Source organism: Phalangium opilio, unplaced genomic scaffold (assembly GCF_054372755.1).
Source record: "Phalangium opilio isolate 3A_F unplaced genomic scaffold, DU_Popi_V2 ptg000046l_1, whole genome shotgun sequence".
Lineage (NCBI taxonomy): Eukaryota > Metazoa > Arthropoda > Arachnida > Opiliones > Phalangiidae > Phalangium > Phalangium opilio.
Genome location: NW_028324169.1, coordinates 2557056 through 2570395, shown reverse-complemented (window position 1 = coordinate 2570395; position 13340 = coordinate 2557056). Strand labels below are relative to the sequence as shown.

General features: G+C 34.7%; 1 protein-coding gene across 3 annotated transcripts; it reads right to left on the bottom strand.

The window, feature by feature from the left end:
* Positions 1-744: 744 nt before the first annotated feature.
* Positions 745-9171, bottom strand: LOC149675797 (uncharacterized). Of its 3 annotated transcripts, XM_089838652.1 has the most exons (9): positions 9008-9171; positions 8833-8924; positions 4019-4256; positions 3064-3152; positions 2056-2928; positions 1930-1993; positions 1672-1852; positions 1477-1588; positions 745-874 (listed from the first exon to the last, which is right to left on the bottom strand). In XM_089838652.1, the coding sequence occupies exons 3-8, from the start codon at positions 4254-4256 to the stop codon at positions 1483-1485; spliced, it is 1551 nt and encodes a 516-aa protein (XP_089694778.1). In that variant the 5' UTR covers positions 8833-8924; positions 9008-9171; the 3' UTR covers positions 745-874; positions 1477-1482. The 3 variants fall into 3 exon arrangements, 1 of the variants encoding a protein (XP_089694778.1); XR_016366679.1 differs by lacking the exons at positions 745-874; positions 1477-1588; positions 1672-1852; ... (3 more) ...; positions 8833-8924; positions 9008-9171 and adding exons at positions 4335-5799; positions 6760-6983 and having other exon boundaries at positions 4118-4256; XR_016366678.1 differs by lacking the exons at positions 745-874; positions 1477-1588; positions 1672-1852; ... (3 more) ...; positions 8833-8924; positions 9008-9171 and adding an exon at positions 4335-6983 and having other exon boundaries at positions 4118-4256.
* Positions 9172-13340: the final 4169 nt, after the last annotated feature.

Here is a 13340-nt window from a genome sequence, read left to right as displayed (position 1 = left end):
ATTGGTAGATTTTACAGGATGAAAAACATAACAATATCATGAGGGATGTTGGTAGATTTTACAGGATGAAAAACGTAACAATATCATGAGGGATGTTGGTAGATTTTACAGGATGAAAAACATAACAATATCATGAGGGATGTTGGTAGATTTTACAGGATGAAAAACGTAACAATATCATGAGGGATATTGGTAGATTTTACAGGAACCAAACTGAATTTTTTAATAGGCGTAAATCTGTATATTCTATAGCATAGGCTCGTGTAGCAATATCATGAGGGATATTGGTAGATTTTACAGGAACCAAGCTGCAATTTTTGAAAGTGCTACACTTGTATATTCTATAGCATAGGCTCGTGTAACAATATCATGAGGGATATTGGTAGATTATACAGGAACCAAAACGCAATTTCAAAAAGGTGTGCCGTTTATAGTGCATTAAAACCCTTGTTTTATTTAGCAGTACAAAAACGTAAATTCTGTGAAATATTCCAGTAAAACCTCCCTTGAGAAAGTAGATTAAATTGTCAGGTGTTAAACTGCATAAAATAAGTACAGCTTCTGTAAATACTACAAAAATACTTATGTCCAGGTAAAGATGCATTAAGAGAGTTGACTAGAATTTTAAATATATTCCCTGTAAATTTCTTAACTAAATTTTCTAAATGTTATGAACTAACATGGTATTTCCACACAAAGCTGTAAATTCCAAAGATATAAAGTTGAACTATTCAAGTTAACAGATAAATTAAACAAAGCCTTTTGGGTTTAATGAACAATTTCAGTTTACAATAATGAAATTGTAATTTAAAGAAACATGACATTTTATTTTGAAAAGACTACATTTGGTTTATTTAGAAGAGCCCAAGGAATTCTGAAAAGACAAACGATAAAAAGTTTATTATGGAGGGAAAGGTACTATTTTCTAATTATTGGAAGGCCATTGTAAGAAAGTGGGGATCCTTAGCTTCGTATTAATTTAAATGATTCCATTTTCCTGATTTGTTTTCACGATTTAAAACTTAATTATTTAAAAAACGTTTAAGACTAATTTTAGATAATTCATTTAGAAATTAATAAATGATTTACTACAGCCTAAAATCGTCAGTAGCGTAAGTTTGCAATCACGCGCTTCAACAACCCGCATGGCACTACGTCTAAGGGGAGCGTGAAGTTCCCAGGCAACCATTTTTGAATCGATTTACTTTGTTAAAACTAAGTCTTCCGTTAATTTAAATATGACTTAAAATAAACCGATAAAAAATTTCTTTGGGCAGTTTATGCTCTTTAAAAAAAATCTCACGCGAGCGCAGCATCAGTCTACACTGAAGCCATTTTGGTAAAACATTTTTGAAACTTTTAAAAATTTAGGTTTGAAGCCAAAACCTTTTTAAAACTTCATTAGTCTTTGTTTAACCGTGTTAAAATAATAGAAATTCTTTTTCCCAGAAAATTAGGATTGAAAATTTAACTTACAGATTGTTATTCAGTCCAATCGATGTGAGATACTTTGTTCATTAACCCAGTGAGTTTTGAATTAATTGCAGTCTTAATGGTTGTACTATTTGTACTTATTTTTGCCAAATACCTGAAAATTAAATATTCATTGATTTATCACAATCGCCATTATGCTATATTTAAGCACTCACAAAAATGATCGAAAGTACATACCTTTGAAAAAACAAAAATGTTGCAATGCATGACGGTGGATATTTTATATTAAACACGTAGAACGTGCTAAAATAGAAACATAGTGCTGAAATTAACTCATTTCCAGGTAGATGGTCATTTATAATCTTCTTGTCAATGCTCACCATCAACTGGGAAGCTTTTCCTGTGCCCATTTTAGAACCTAAAAAGAGCAGATTTAGGTTATTATTGACATAAATTAAGGTCAGATTTACAAGTTAATTTTCAAATATACTTCACCCAAAATGATAAGAGCTGGATGAATAGGAACTTTTTTCTCGATTTCTTTCTTATCAGTTCCAGACTAAAAAATATAAGAAGAGGTAATGTTAATTTCTGATGGCAGAACTAACCATTTTTAGTTACCTCAAAATGAAAAAATATGTCCGTAGCATTTTCATGAAAGTGTTCCATTATGAGTAGGATAACTGCCCCGGCCACTAAATTGTTGTCTTTTTCTTGGCATAGCTTTAAATTGGACAACACTTCTACACATACAGTCTTTTTGCTTTTAGCAAAAAAATTGCAAAAATTATTGTTCCTTCTTTCAAAAAAATTATGAAAGTTTTTTTCCAAGTCTTTTCTAACTAATTCTTGTACATGAGCCATGGCTCCGTGAAATTCAAATAGATACGGCCATTTTTTTAGCAATTCATCGACATTTGTGCCATCGTTAATTTCCATTCTTTGCAGAGCATACGTTTGCTTAAATTTTTCCATTAAAACACCCTCCAAAGGATGATTTTCCATTGCCATTTTAACTAGCTCAGTCCTTAGCTTTTCTAAAGAGACTTCGTCAGCTTCATTGATCTCAGGCTTGAAATAATACTCTTCACTGTGTTCTAAGCTCAAACGACCCTTTTTAGCCGGATCAACATCTCGAACTCGTGGCATTATTTTTTCGTTAACCCTGGATAAGTTTTCTAGTCTATTATATAATTGAATCACCAAGCTTCCGTAGCCATCATGACCATTTTTATCCTGTATTATTTCTCCATCAACTTGGTCCAAGACTCTTCCTGGGAAGCTCTTCATAAAGCTTTGTGCCAAACTTCTCATGTCCTTCCTCGATGGACGTAAACATTTTTTCAAAGATGCCTCGACAAGCTGACGGACGACTAAATGTCGAATGTTTTCAGGCAATATGGTTGCCTTTTCCAGGTGATTCTGCACTTGTCTTGTGAATATGTCCGAGGTCACTTTGTATTTATCAGACCAGGATGGTTGAATCCCTCCATACTTAAACGAAATAAACATTTATAATTATACATTCAAGCAAACATGGTTTTATTGCAAGTAGAAAAATCGAAGAAAATCGATTATTTTACTCTTCAACTTCCAATACTGTACAATTATATAAGATTTACAACTTACTGGTTCTAGAGATTTCCTCTTGTGTTTAGAACCACTGGAACATTGCGTTTCAAGAGGGCCAACGTCGGCGCAAATAGTTACTTCAGGATCTGAAATATTTCAAAAAAGAAAGACTAAAATTAAAAATGCTACAAAAGTATATGTTGACTTGCACTATATGGTCAGTAATTTGAGCTGTTTGGGTAGGGTTTTCGTTCTAATCGTTTACCCCCATGCAAACCCTTAAAGGGATGGTGAAGCATTGAAACAAGTTGCTTTTATTTGATAAAGGAAGCTATTAGAAATCCAAAGCCATTAATAAAAAAACTTACCGGGGCTAGAAGACGGCTGACGGACCCCCCTTTATATACTAACCTAACCAAACAAAACCTAACCTATCCTATTAGGCTTAATGTATGTTAAGCCTAATCTTCTAATCATTATAGGGCAATATATAAAGGGGGTCCGTCAGCCGTCTTATCCCCCTTAAGGAAACATTCCCGTTATTTGCAAATTATTTTTTAAAGTCTGCAACATTAGGCCTAAAAGAGCTTCCGCATATTGTACCGCAAATTCTTCCTTTTGATTTCATTTGCCATATCATTTCAAAAGCACGCGACGCCCATGAATATAACCAACTGTCGTGCGCGAAAGAATTTGCGGTAGAATTTCACGTTTGAAAAGGATAATATTAATATAGAGGAGGCTCTTTTAGGCCTAATATTGAGGACTTTAAATAATTATTAAAAATAAACGGGGATATTCCGGTGCGTTTTATAATAACTCCTTTTATCAAATAAATGCAACTCGTTTCGTAACTTCATCTTCCCTTTAAACATTGAGTATAAACCATTGTGGTAACGATAATGGCCACTCGTTAGCAAGCAGGTCTGTCTCTTCTCAATGCGAAGATTTAAATTTCATGATCAAACTGATTCTGACTATATTTTTTTAATATACAAATTTTTAGAGATACCTTCATTCAAGTTTTTTCCTGCCGCTTGTTTTGCATTTGATATAAGTTTCCTTATTTGAAGTGGCATTAGCCTCGATGGTTTTAAATCATCTTCAGTTAAATATTTTAAATCGCAGACCTTTTCCCCGCCTATATCCTTCAGCAGTTTCGTAATTTCTTTTACTTCATCCCATGTCAAATTATGGAGAGAATTTTTGACGAATTCGTCTACCTCGGTGAATTCTTCAATTGCAGTCATCTAATGAATAACAAAAAGTACGGCATAAGACCTTTGGCATTTAAAACTGGCCTACAAATAACTTTAGTTTAAATGTACCATGGATTTTTCCCTTTTTGGGAATTGGTGGAGTAGTTATTTCAGTCCTTTACTTTGCATTAGTTTTAATCAAGCCATAGGATGATTAACAGAGTGCTTAAGCGAAATCAATCTTTTTCCATAAACGTGATAGCTTGGCAGTGGATAAAAGTCTGAGAGATCAGAAATCTCTACTACTACCTTTTTCCCTATTTCAGTCAACTCATATACATGTAAATTAGGTAATGAAGCTGAGTTGTAAAGGGACACATAGCCGATCACGGTGGAGTTTTTATAAACTATCATGGTTATTATCTCACCAAAAACTATGTAATCTTCTCCCGATTCAAAAATAACAAAATTTCCTTTTTCATAGGATGTGCCTTTAAAACCCAACTTGTCCGCTAACACAGTATTTTTTCTATTAAAATTCCATTTAACACTTGCGAGATGAATTTCGTTACCAAAAATATTGTGATTAAATTCTTTAGTTCTAGTAAGCTCAATAATTGGCGGAAAGGGTGTTCCAGATAAAAAATAAGCCTGCTGAAGTTGATGTTTTTCTGACAAAGTTTTAGTGATATTAATGAAGTTTTTGGTGTTTTGAGCGTATCTTTTATACACTGAATGTTTGCTTTCGAAACGAAGGGTCCATAAGCGAATTAAAGGACCAAAGTGGAGAATAAGGGACGGATAGTGGTCAATTACATAATGGTGCTTAGCTTTTAATTTATATTCAGGAAACTGCTCCACCAAAGCCATTTTATATTCCAAAAGCATGCGCTTTAGTACCACTACTTCGGTTTTTGATATATTCGGAGATGTTATGATTTCAACTACTTTTTTCAATAGCAAGTATAACCCCCAAACAGGATCAGAATAATCTTTTATTTTCTCTTTGAAAAGTAGTGATAAAAGTCTTAGAAGGCACCAAATTTGGGAAGCATCGCCAACTAGTTTCTTAGAATGACCTTTCGCCACACACGGCTTGTTTCCCATATCTTTCCCCAAATACGAAAATTTCAATATTCTCCAGTTGTAGTAACTCCAAGAAAACCATTTTTTTACTACAATAAAGTAGGACAAAAACTGGTACAAGTCGTATGCCACAACACCTTCGAATAGGTCATGCGCTAAACATGGGGCCAGGCCGGGATTGCAAACATGAAAGTTTTCAAGTTCATTAAATACCGAATCGACTTGAATACCGCGGCTAGAAATCAGCTCTTTGTTCAAATTTAATTTTTTCACGTCTTTTTTGTAAGATTCGGCTGTCCTTTCAGAGAATACTTTTCCATTTTTTATGTCCTGAGCCTTAATGTGACAAAAACGGCAAATATACCCATTCGTGAAGTTTCTTTGAAAGCCACCAATTTCGTGATTACCTAAGTTATCTCCCAAGAGGCTAGTTACTCTCACCACATATTTTTCTCCTTTAAATAAAAACCCATCTGATTCTAAGGTCTTGAGGTCCATAACGAATCTCCTTAAACAACGATTAAAACCAAAAAGTTTAAAATTTGAGTCTTTACATAAAAGAACTAACTGCATATGATCTACGGTAGACCTAAACTCGGGTGGTATATTTACTAGAGTATAATAAACTCCGACTATTTTGTGTAATGTTTTTGCAGAACCCAGTGGGTTGACTGTTTCAAAAGCATCTTGGAATATTAACAGGTGTAGGGTTTTTTCATTTTCAATATAATACTTTTTAAAAACTTTCCCGTGTACAATATCCTTTAAAATCTGGTCTTTCCCATGAACATAGGTAGGTTTAGGGAAATTTATAAGTTTGGAAACATCGTCATTCGACAGAAGAGCGGTCAACGTTTCACTTATTTTAACGTAGTGATAGAAACATTTATCACCTTTTTCATGTCCTACCAATATCTGAACTGGTTCTACATAATTCATTTTGTTTTTGTAAAACTTTTTCCTCAAATGTATAGTTTTTAAATCCTCGTTTGTTTTCTCCATAAGGGAACTTTCGGAGTAGCTATTGAGGACCTTAGCTATAACATCCCTTGGGATTCCATTTTTTTCTAGATCTCTTTCAAGTTTTTTAGCTGAACAGGATTTCTCTAGCTGATTTAAATTTGATATTTCTTCCGCTACAAACTGAATTGTGGAATTTGGTAAAAACTTTTTGGCCTGAAGTTTAAGGTAAAACAAGCCAAGGCTGGTGGCAAACAAATCATCCGATTCTGGTTCAGAATTGGAATGATTAGCTAAGTGTTCTCTTTCATAATCTAATTCTGCGTGAGACTCTGGAACATTGGCAGCCATATTAAGAACTTCATTATCTTGTTCTGCTAAATTTATCGTATCGAGCCTATCTTGGGCAGAAAAACCATCAACTTCAGTTAGTGTTTCACGCTTTGCTTTATACTCTATTTTATGCATTCGATTAAAGTGGCATCTAAGTGAAGTCAGATTTGCATACCTTCGAAGCATGCACCCAACTACAGGACACGAAAATATTTGTCCCTTATCCCGATCATGTACTTTGAAATGGAGGGAAAGGTCTTTTAAGAGCCTGCAATGGTAATTGCAAATATTGCAGTTGTATCCCGGATGATTGGGTGGAGTTTTGTTCAAAATATTAGAATCGTTATTCGAGGTGTTATTGGAATTTAATAGTGACTTGTGGTAGCGGTAAGTGTGTGTTTTAAAAGTGTCAAATTTATAAAAAGCTTGTTCACATGATGGTAAGCTACAATAATATTTCACTGAGGGTAGATGTTTATGATAGGAGCAATGTTTAAAGTACGATTGGAATTGATTAGTGGTAAAATTGGAGCAGGTTTTCATGGGACACGTGAACCACATCTGAAAATTAATATAAATCCTATAATTTCTCATCGACCACGTCACTAAATACTTTCCGAGTAAGTCTAAAATAAAATCCTAAATAAATATTTTGCTAGTAAATTTTTGCTAATGAATAGGGCTTTTTATAAATAAGAAATCGAACCCAGACTTCACTTTGCCTCTAACGTACCGGTAAATTAAACCCGAGGGGTCGGGCATTCCTACAAATCCCATGCGTTTTACCAAAAATACCCAAAAAAAAATCCAAAACCCATAGAGTAATGTCAGACTGTCAGTTCTACGTATGCAAACGTCATACCTTAGTTCTGGCGAACTAAAATGTCACTTTTAAGAAGGAGAAATATCGCAATGAACGGGCCTTGATAGATATAGGAGGCAATGGCATGATCTCATTTGCCAATTCCGTTAAAGGGAGGGTGAAAAGGAAAATAAAGTGATTTCAGAAGAAAATAGGGGAAAGTACGTATCTCTAGCTTTAGCTAGTGCAAGTCGTCCCTTTCTCGTAAAAAAGCACTTGGCGGCCCAATATTTGAATTCATCCAATCAGAGAGAGGCAACTTTCCGAGGGAAATTTTCTTACATAGGCTACCACGTGTAAAATAACTTAAACATAATTTAATGTAACCCCAAAAATTTAATATTCAAAAACTAAAAATTCACACCTAAAATTTAAAAAATTAAAACCTAAAAAACCCAAAAACTAACGTAAAGAAAAAATCTGTTTATCTCTCTAAAATCTAAAAAAAGGGTAGTTTTCCACTATTATAATCCCTAGCGGGTTGGTTCGAGAGGCCAAGCACCTCTCTCTAAGCAGAACTTATAGAAAGAGTGACCAGCCCGTAATTCCCCTCCGAGTGTGGAAAACTTTCCATTCTTAAATTTTCGTCTCCCGCAGGGGAAACGGTTAGCGAGAACCGAGGGGTCGGGCACTAGCCAAAATCCCATACATTTTCATTGAAATTCCGAAATCTTTAGATACGTCCTATAGAATACAGAATTGACAAATGAAAATCCCTCCTACATTATATTACTTTCAAAATTCCGAACAAAAAATGCCATATGTCCGACCCCTCGGCAAGAACCCTTCCAACTTTTCCTAGAAAATCGTCAAGGTCGCCCCATTGTTAGTCTCCAACTCTGGATGCTCCTTTTTTACTGGAAGCCGGTCGTCGGTCTTTAACCCATATTAGAATAAAATAATTTCAGAGGAGTGTATTCATCCTGGATTTCCCGCCAAAAACGCAATCATGAAATGGCGCGAAAAAAACCTTAACTCGACGCCTCGCGAAATCCTACGAGATACGCACTCCACCTTATTGGTCCCATTAACTTACTCGATAACTTTTACAATTATGTAGGGGAATTATTGGAAAATAATATTCATTACAAATCCGGTGGACTGGTACGCTTTTTATGTCCGTCCCCTCGCTTAAACCCACCTTAAAATAGTCCGCCGAACACAAAGGGAAATTAACTTACTCTTTTATAAATATGTATGGGAATTATTGGAGAGAAATTCACCCCTATAATCTAGATTTGATACTACATCCCACTTTTCAAAGTTTCCGATTTCCCCCAAACACAACGAGATTAACATATTAATTTTTCTACAATATTTCCTTTTGATGGGGGTTATGAACATTTTTGATTTAACTTAAGAGCTGTAATTAAAGTGCTGACATACCTTTCTATTCGTTGAAGCGAATTGAAGTTAGGTGAAAATAAAGTTGACTTGAAGGGAAAATTCCACCGTGAAGAATATACCATATGAGCACACTGGAATATTTAATAAATTATATACCGGTATATATATAATAAAATCACATTTCTGGATATAATTATTTTTCGGATGCCGGTACCTTTTGAATAATTATAGACGTTTCCAACCAGGTTCCTTCATAAAACTTCCCAGTTTGTTCTTGACTAAACAGAACTTCTTCAACTTCCAGAATTAAGTCAAGGTCTCAAGGACTGCGGCGGGTGACGACCGATCGCGGAACACTGCTAAACTAGGCTAGTTCCTCTTTACCCTTCTGCAAGATTGCCCTTTGATTGTGCACTGGGCAGCTTTTCTTTGCTTATACAGAAGAGCATTCCCACGTGATTCCACACCCAGCTTTCTACACCAAACGCCCCCCCCCTTAACTCTCCAAAAAGAGGAATTTACCTATGCGTTAGAGGTATAGCTTAGTAGGAGGTCAAAACTTGTACTGAAATTATATAATAAAAAAGACTTGTATTGGCCAAGCCTTAAAAAACAATCGATAAGGTGTTTTTTTTTCAGATGGCTGAAGGTTCGGATATTGTTTTTTCCCTCATTAAAAACTTAAAGACAATCAATATTTTACCACTATTTAGAAATACAGAACTAGAAGGATTCGACATAAGGAAAACTGAAAAAACTCAAGCTTTTAAATAATACACATGATCCCAAATCCCTTTCAATCATACCAAAAGTAAAACCCTTAATAACTTTTAATACCCGTTATACAACAACAACAAAAGTCACAACTATTCGAAATTGTTGCCGGATAAGAGCAAAATTTATTCCGTCAAATTTCGCCCAAAAGTAAAAATAAGAAAACTATTTAATTCGTCATTTTCGCGAAATGTAATAAAGAAAACATATAAAAGGGAAATTTATTGTTTCGGTGTTGGCGAGACAGTCAAAGGACAATAAATTTTAACTTGTGTTGTCATCGGTATTTCTTGAAAAAGTAAGACGAACAGAAAATTAAAATTGTCAAATGACGTTTAAGTGAATGTTCCCGTTTTCGATATTTATTTTTTTTATTTTGTTTGTTGTTCAACTTGTTCCGATGCTACTTTTTAATTTTGTTATTTTTTACAAATTCTCTATTTCATACGTTTCACCACAACCTCCTGATTTCTTAGGCTTCACTCCTTGCTCAACCCTAGTGGGGGTTTGTAACGATGAAATAGCGCTTCTATAGTTGCGTCGAAGATCTTCCGTGATTTCCCCTAAAAAACCCACACCTGTGAAGCGAAGAACCACCTAGCAAGAGCTTTTGTATAGATTCTTCGAAGGAGGGATGTTATCGTACACCCTGGTAGCAGGGACTTTCACTGGCCTTAAAGGGAGGGTGAAGAGGAAAATGAAGTGATTTTTAATCGATTCTACTAATTATAAGACCTATTCTCGAGCCTATCCTGCATATAGCGAACTAAACTTCCAGGTCACGCGCTCAATGTCGCGTGCTACGGTTATTACATTACACGCAACATTTATCATATCTCGTGCAAAAATAATGCTCGAAATAGAGCGTGCCACGTAACTTTTGTTCACTGAAAGGCAGAGCGTTACGCGATTGGTCGGAGGGGCTTATTTAAAATTATTGATGAAATCTGCATACATTTTTATTTTTAAAATCATTCAGAGGTATTTCCTGGATGTTTCACTATGCAGATAGGTCTTATAACTAGTAGAAAAATCGAAAAAAATAACTATATTTCCCACTTCACCCTCCCTTTAAAAGGTTTATGTCACGCTACTATTTGTGTGCCGGTCGAAAAGACTTTCCACAAATCAATGAAATATCTCTTAAAATGAATATATAAGGGACATCTTTGTAAACAAGATTAATTCTTTTTTGCGGAAACGACAAGCCTTAGTGTTAAAAGTACAAGCATGAATCGTTTTTAAGGAATTTAAGTTGGTCCGGTCGTAAAAACGGGAAGTGTTAACACCTTTAAATAACAGGTATTTTCAGTAAAGTCTTAAATGCAGACTTCATGTAAAAATACCGATAACAAGTAAAATTGACACATCTTAGCATGTGTTTTCTTAAAACCAATCCTCATGTAGAACATACTAGGGTTATTTTGCGGAAACGACAAGCCTTAGTGTTAAAAGTACATGTATGAATCGTTTTTAAGGAATTTATGTTGGTCCGGTTGTAAAAACGGGAAGTATTCCTTTAAAAAACAGGTATTTTCAGTAAAGTCTTAAATACAGACTTCATGTAAAAATACCGATAACAAGTAAAATTGACACATCTTAGCATGTGTTTTCTTAAAACCAATCCTCATGTAGAACATACTAGGGTTATTTTGCGGAAACGACAAGCCATAGTGTTAAAAGTAGATGTATGAATCGTTTTTAACGAATTTATGTTGGTCCGGTTGTAAAAACGGGAAGTATTCCTTTCAAAAACAGGTATTTTCAGTAAAGTCTTAAATACAGACTTCATGTAAAAATACCGATAACAAGTAAAATTGACACATCTAAGCATGTGTTTTCTTAAAACCAATCCTCATGTAGAACATACTAGGGTTATTTTGCGGAAACGACAAGCCTTAGTGTTAAAAGTAGATGTATGAATCGTTTTTAACGAATTTATGTTGGTCCGGTTGTAAAAACGGGAAGTATTACTTTTCAAAACAGGTATTTTCAGTAAAGTCTTAAATACAGACTTCATGTAAAAATACCGATAACAAGTAAAATTGACACATCTTAGCATGTGTTTTCTTAAAACCAATCCTCATGTAGAACATACTAGGGTTATTTTGCGGAAACGACAAGCCTTAGTGTTAAAAGTATAGGTCTTAAACGTTATTTATTAGATACTGTTAGTCACGTGGAAATTACTAAAGGTGGGTCTGCATAAAACACGGTGATTTGCAGTGAAATCGTCATGACAAGTGTTTACGTAAATTTAACATGAATAATATCTGTTTAAACTACGTTTTTTTCTCTCAGTGTATAGAAAAGTATTGACACGAACAGTTTTGAAAAGAATGGAAAATTTCATGATAAAATCTTTAAGGCAAATGTAATTTTGGTGAAAAAAATAAAATAAGTATTTTTTTTTAAAAAAAGTTCAGCTAGCTAATTGGACCAAGTCATCTTGCGACTTATTGCCCCTTATCTAACGCCTTTACAATGCATAGAGGGGTGGTGGCTAGCCCCTATGCCACAGCTAACCGACAGCGCCCTATACTAACTATTACCGTTAACCTCTGCAAGTTTTGATGGAAAGGAGAAACCGGGTTAGACCGCGGAGGAAAACTCCTTTAACAAGCGGGGAGAGAACTTGCAAACTCTACGCAGAAGGATTTCTTCCCAGATTTTTCACCCGGTGCCACAGTCCGGGATCGAACCCGGGATCCTCTTGCTGCGAGGCGAAAGCGCTAACCGCTACGCCACCCCACCTTGTTTGTTTCAAATAATTGATGTTTTATAATCATTTCTTAAATATCTTTCACTTCGGTCATTCCGTTGTGTTCTCTTATTTTTTATTTTTTCTAGTCTTTGTGCTTTCAGATATTTTATTAAAAAAAATCGGATTAATAGAAAGAAAGGTTTTAAAGTTTGTATCACCCGAACCAATGATATTAAAATTTCAAGTTGAGAAAACCAAAATATTACCTCTCCGTGTCGAGATGACTATCACTACCCCCTTAAACAACCTAAATAGGCATCTATCGCTTTTTATTGCTTTGCAACCGCAGGAAGTTTATTTTAAAATAGTAAATTGTTCAAACGTTTTCAATATCTCTAACTTGCTCTCGCTATAGTTTAACAATTTTCTTGGTTTGCCAGTATGATTGTCCATATCAAAGCCAAAGATATAGTAAAACTATAAAGGGTCTAGATTCACAACTAACAAAATTTACGTGACACGCTCTATTTCGAGCACTAAAATATGGCTTACCTAATTTGGTAAATACTTTTCGATTCATCTGTTATTATAAAATATTTTTAATAGATAAACAAAACATTAAATTAACAAATTTTTCATTCTATTTAGGACAGAACAAGGAGTATCAACCCATTAGGAGAAGCAGTATTTTTTTTCCGACACAATCTCGCTTATGTTTATTCTCTCTAGACTTCGCTAAAAACGTATTACTCCTACGTAAAATATTTATAGACAGGCAAGGATTCATACCATTAGAAAAGGAGCGCAATATTATCCATATTTTCATTTCATATACAGAGAAAAGAAATTATTATGCTTGTGAGAGGAGCTTCCCATTTTTGTTGTTGTTTTGAAACATATATCGCAATGCACGGCCCTTGATAGATATAGGAGGCAATGAATGAAATATATCACAATGCACGGGCCTTGATAGATATAGGAGGCAATGAATGAAATATATCACAATGCACGGGCCTTGGTAGATATAGGAGGCAATGATAATCTCTCTCTTTGCACGAGAGGTTTATCT

What these genes read in the sequence shown, in the direction of transcription:
- LOC149675797 (XM_089838652.1), bottom strand. Translation starts at nt 4,256, where the DNA reads ATGACTGCAATTGAAGAATTCACCGAGGTAGACGAATTCGTCAAAAAT. An exon ending in ACATATTTTTTCATTTTGAG is followed by an intron (nt 1,994 to 2,055) that starts GTAACTAAAAAT and finishes TATATTTTTTAG; the next exon opens with TCTGGAACTGATAAGAAAGA. An exon ending in ACATTTTTGTTTTTTCAAAG is followed by an intron (nt 1,589 to 1,671) that starts GTATGTACTTTC and finishes TTTAATTTTCAG; the next exon opens with GTATTTGGCAAAAATAAGTA.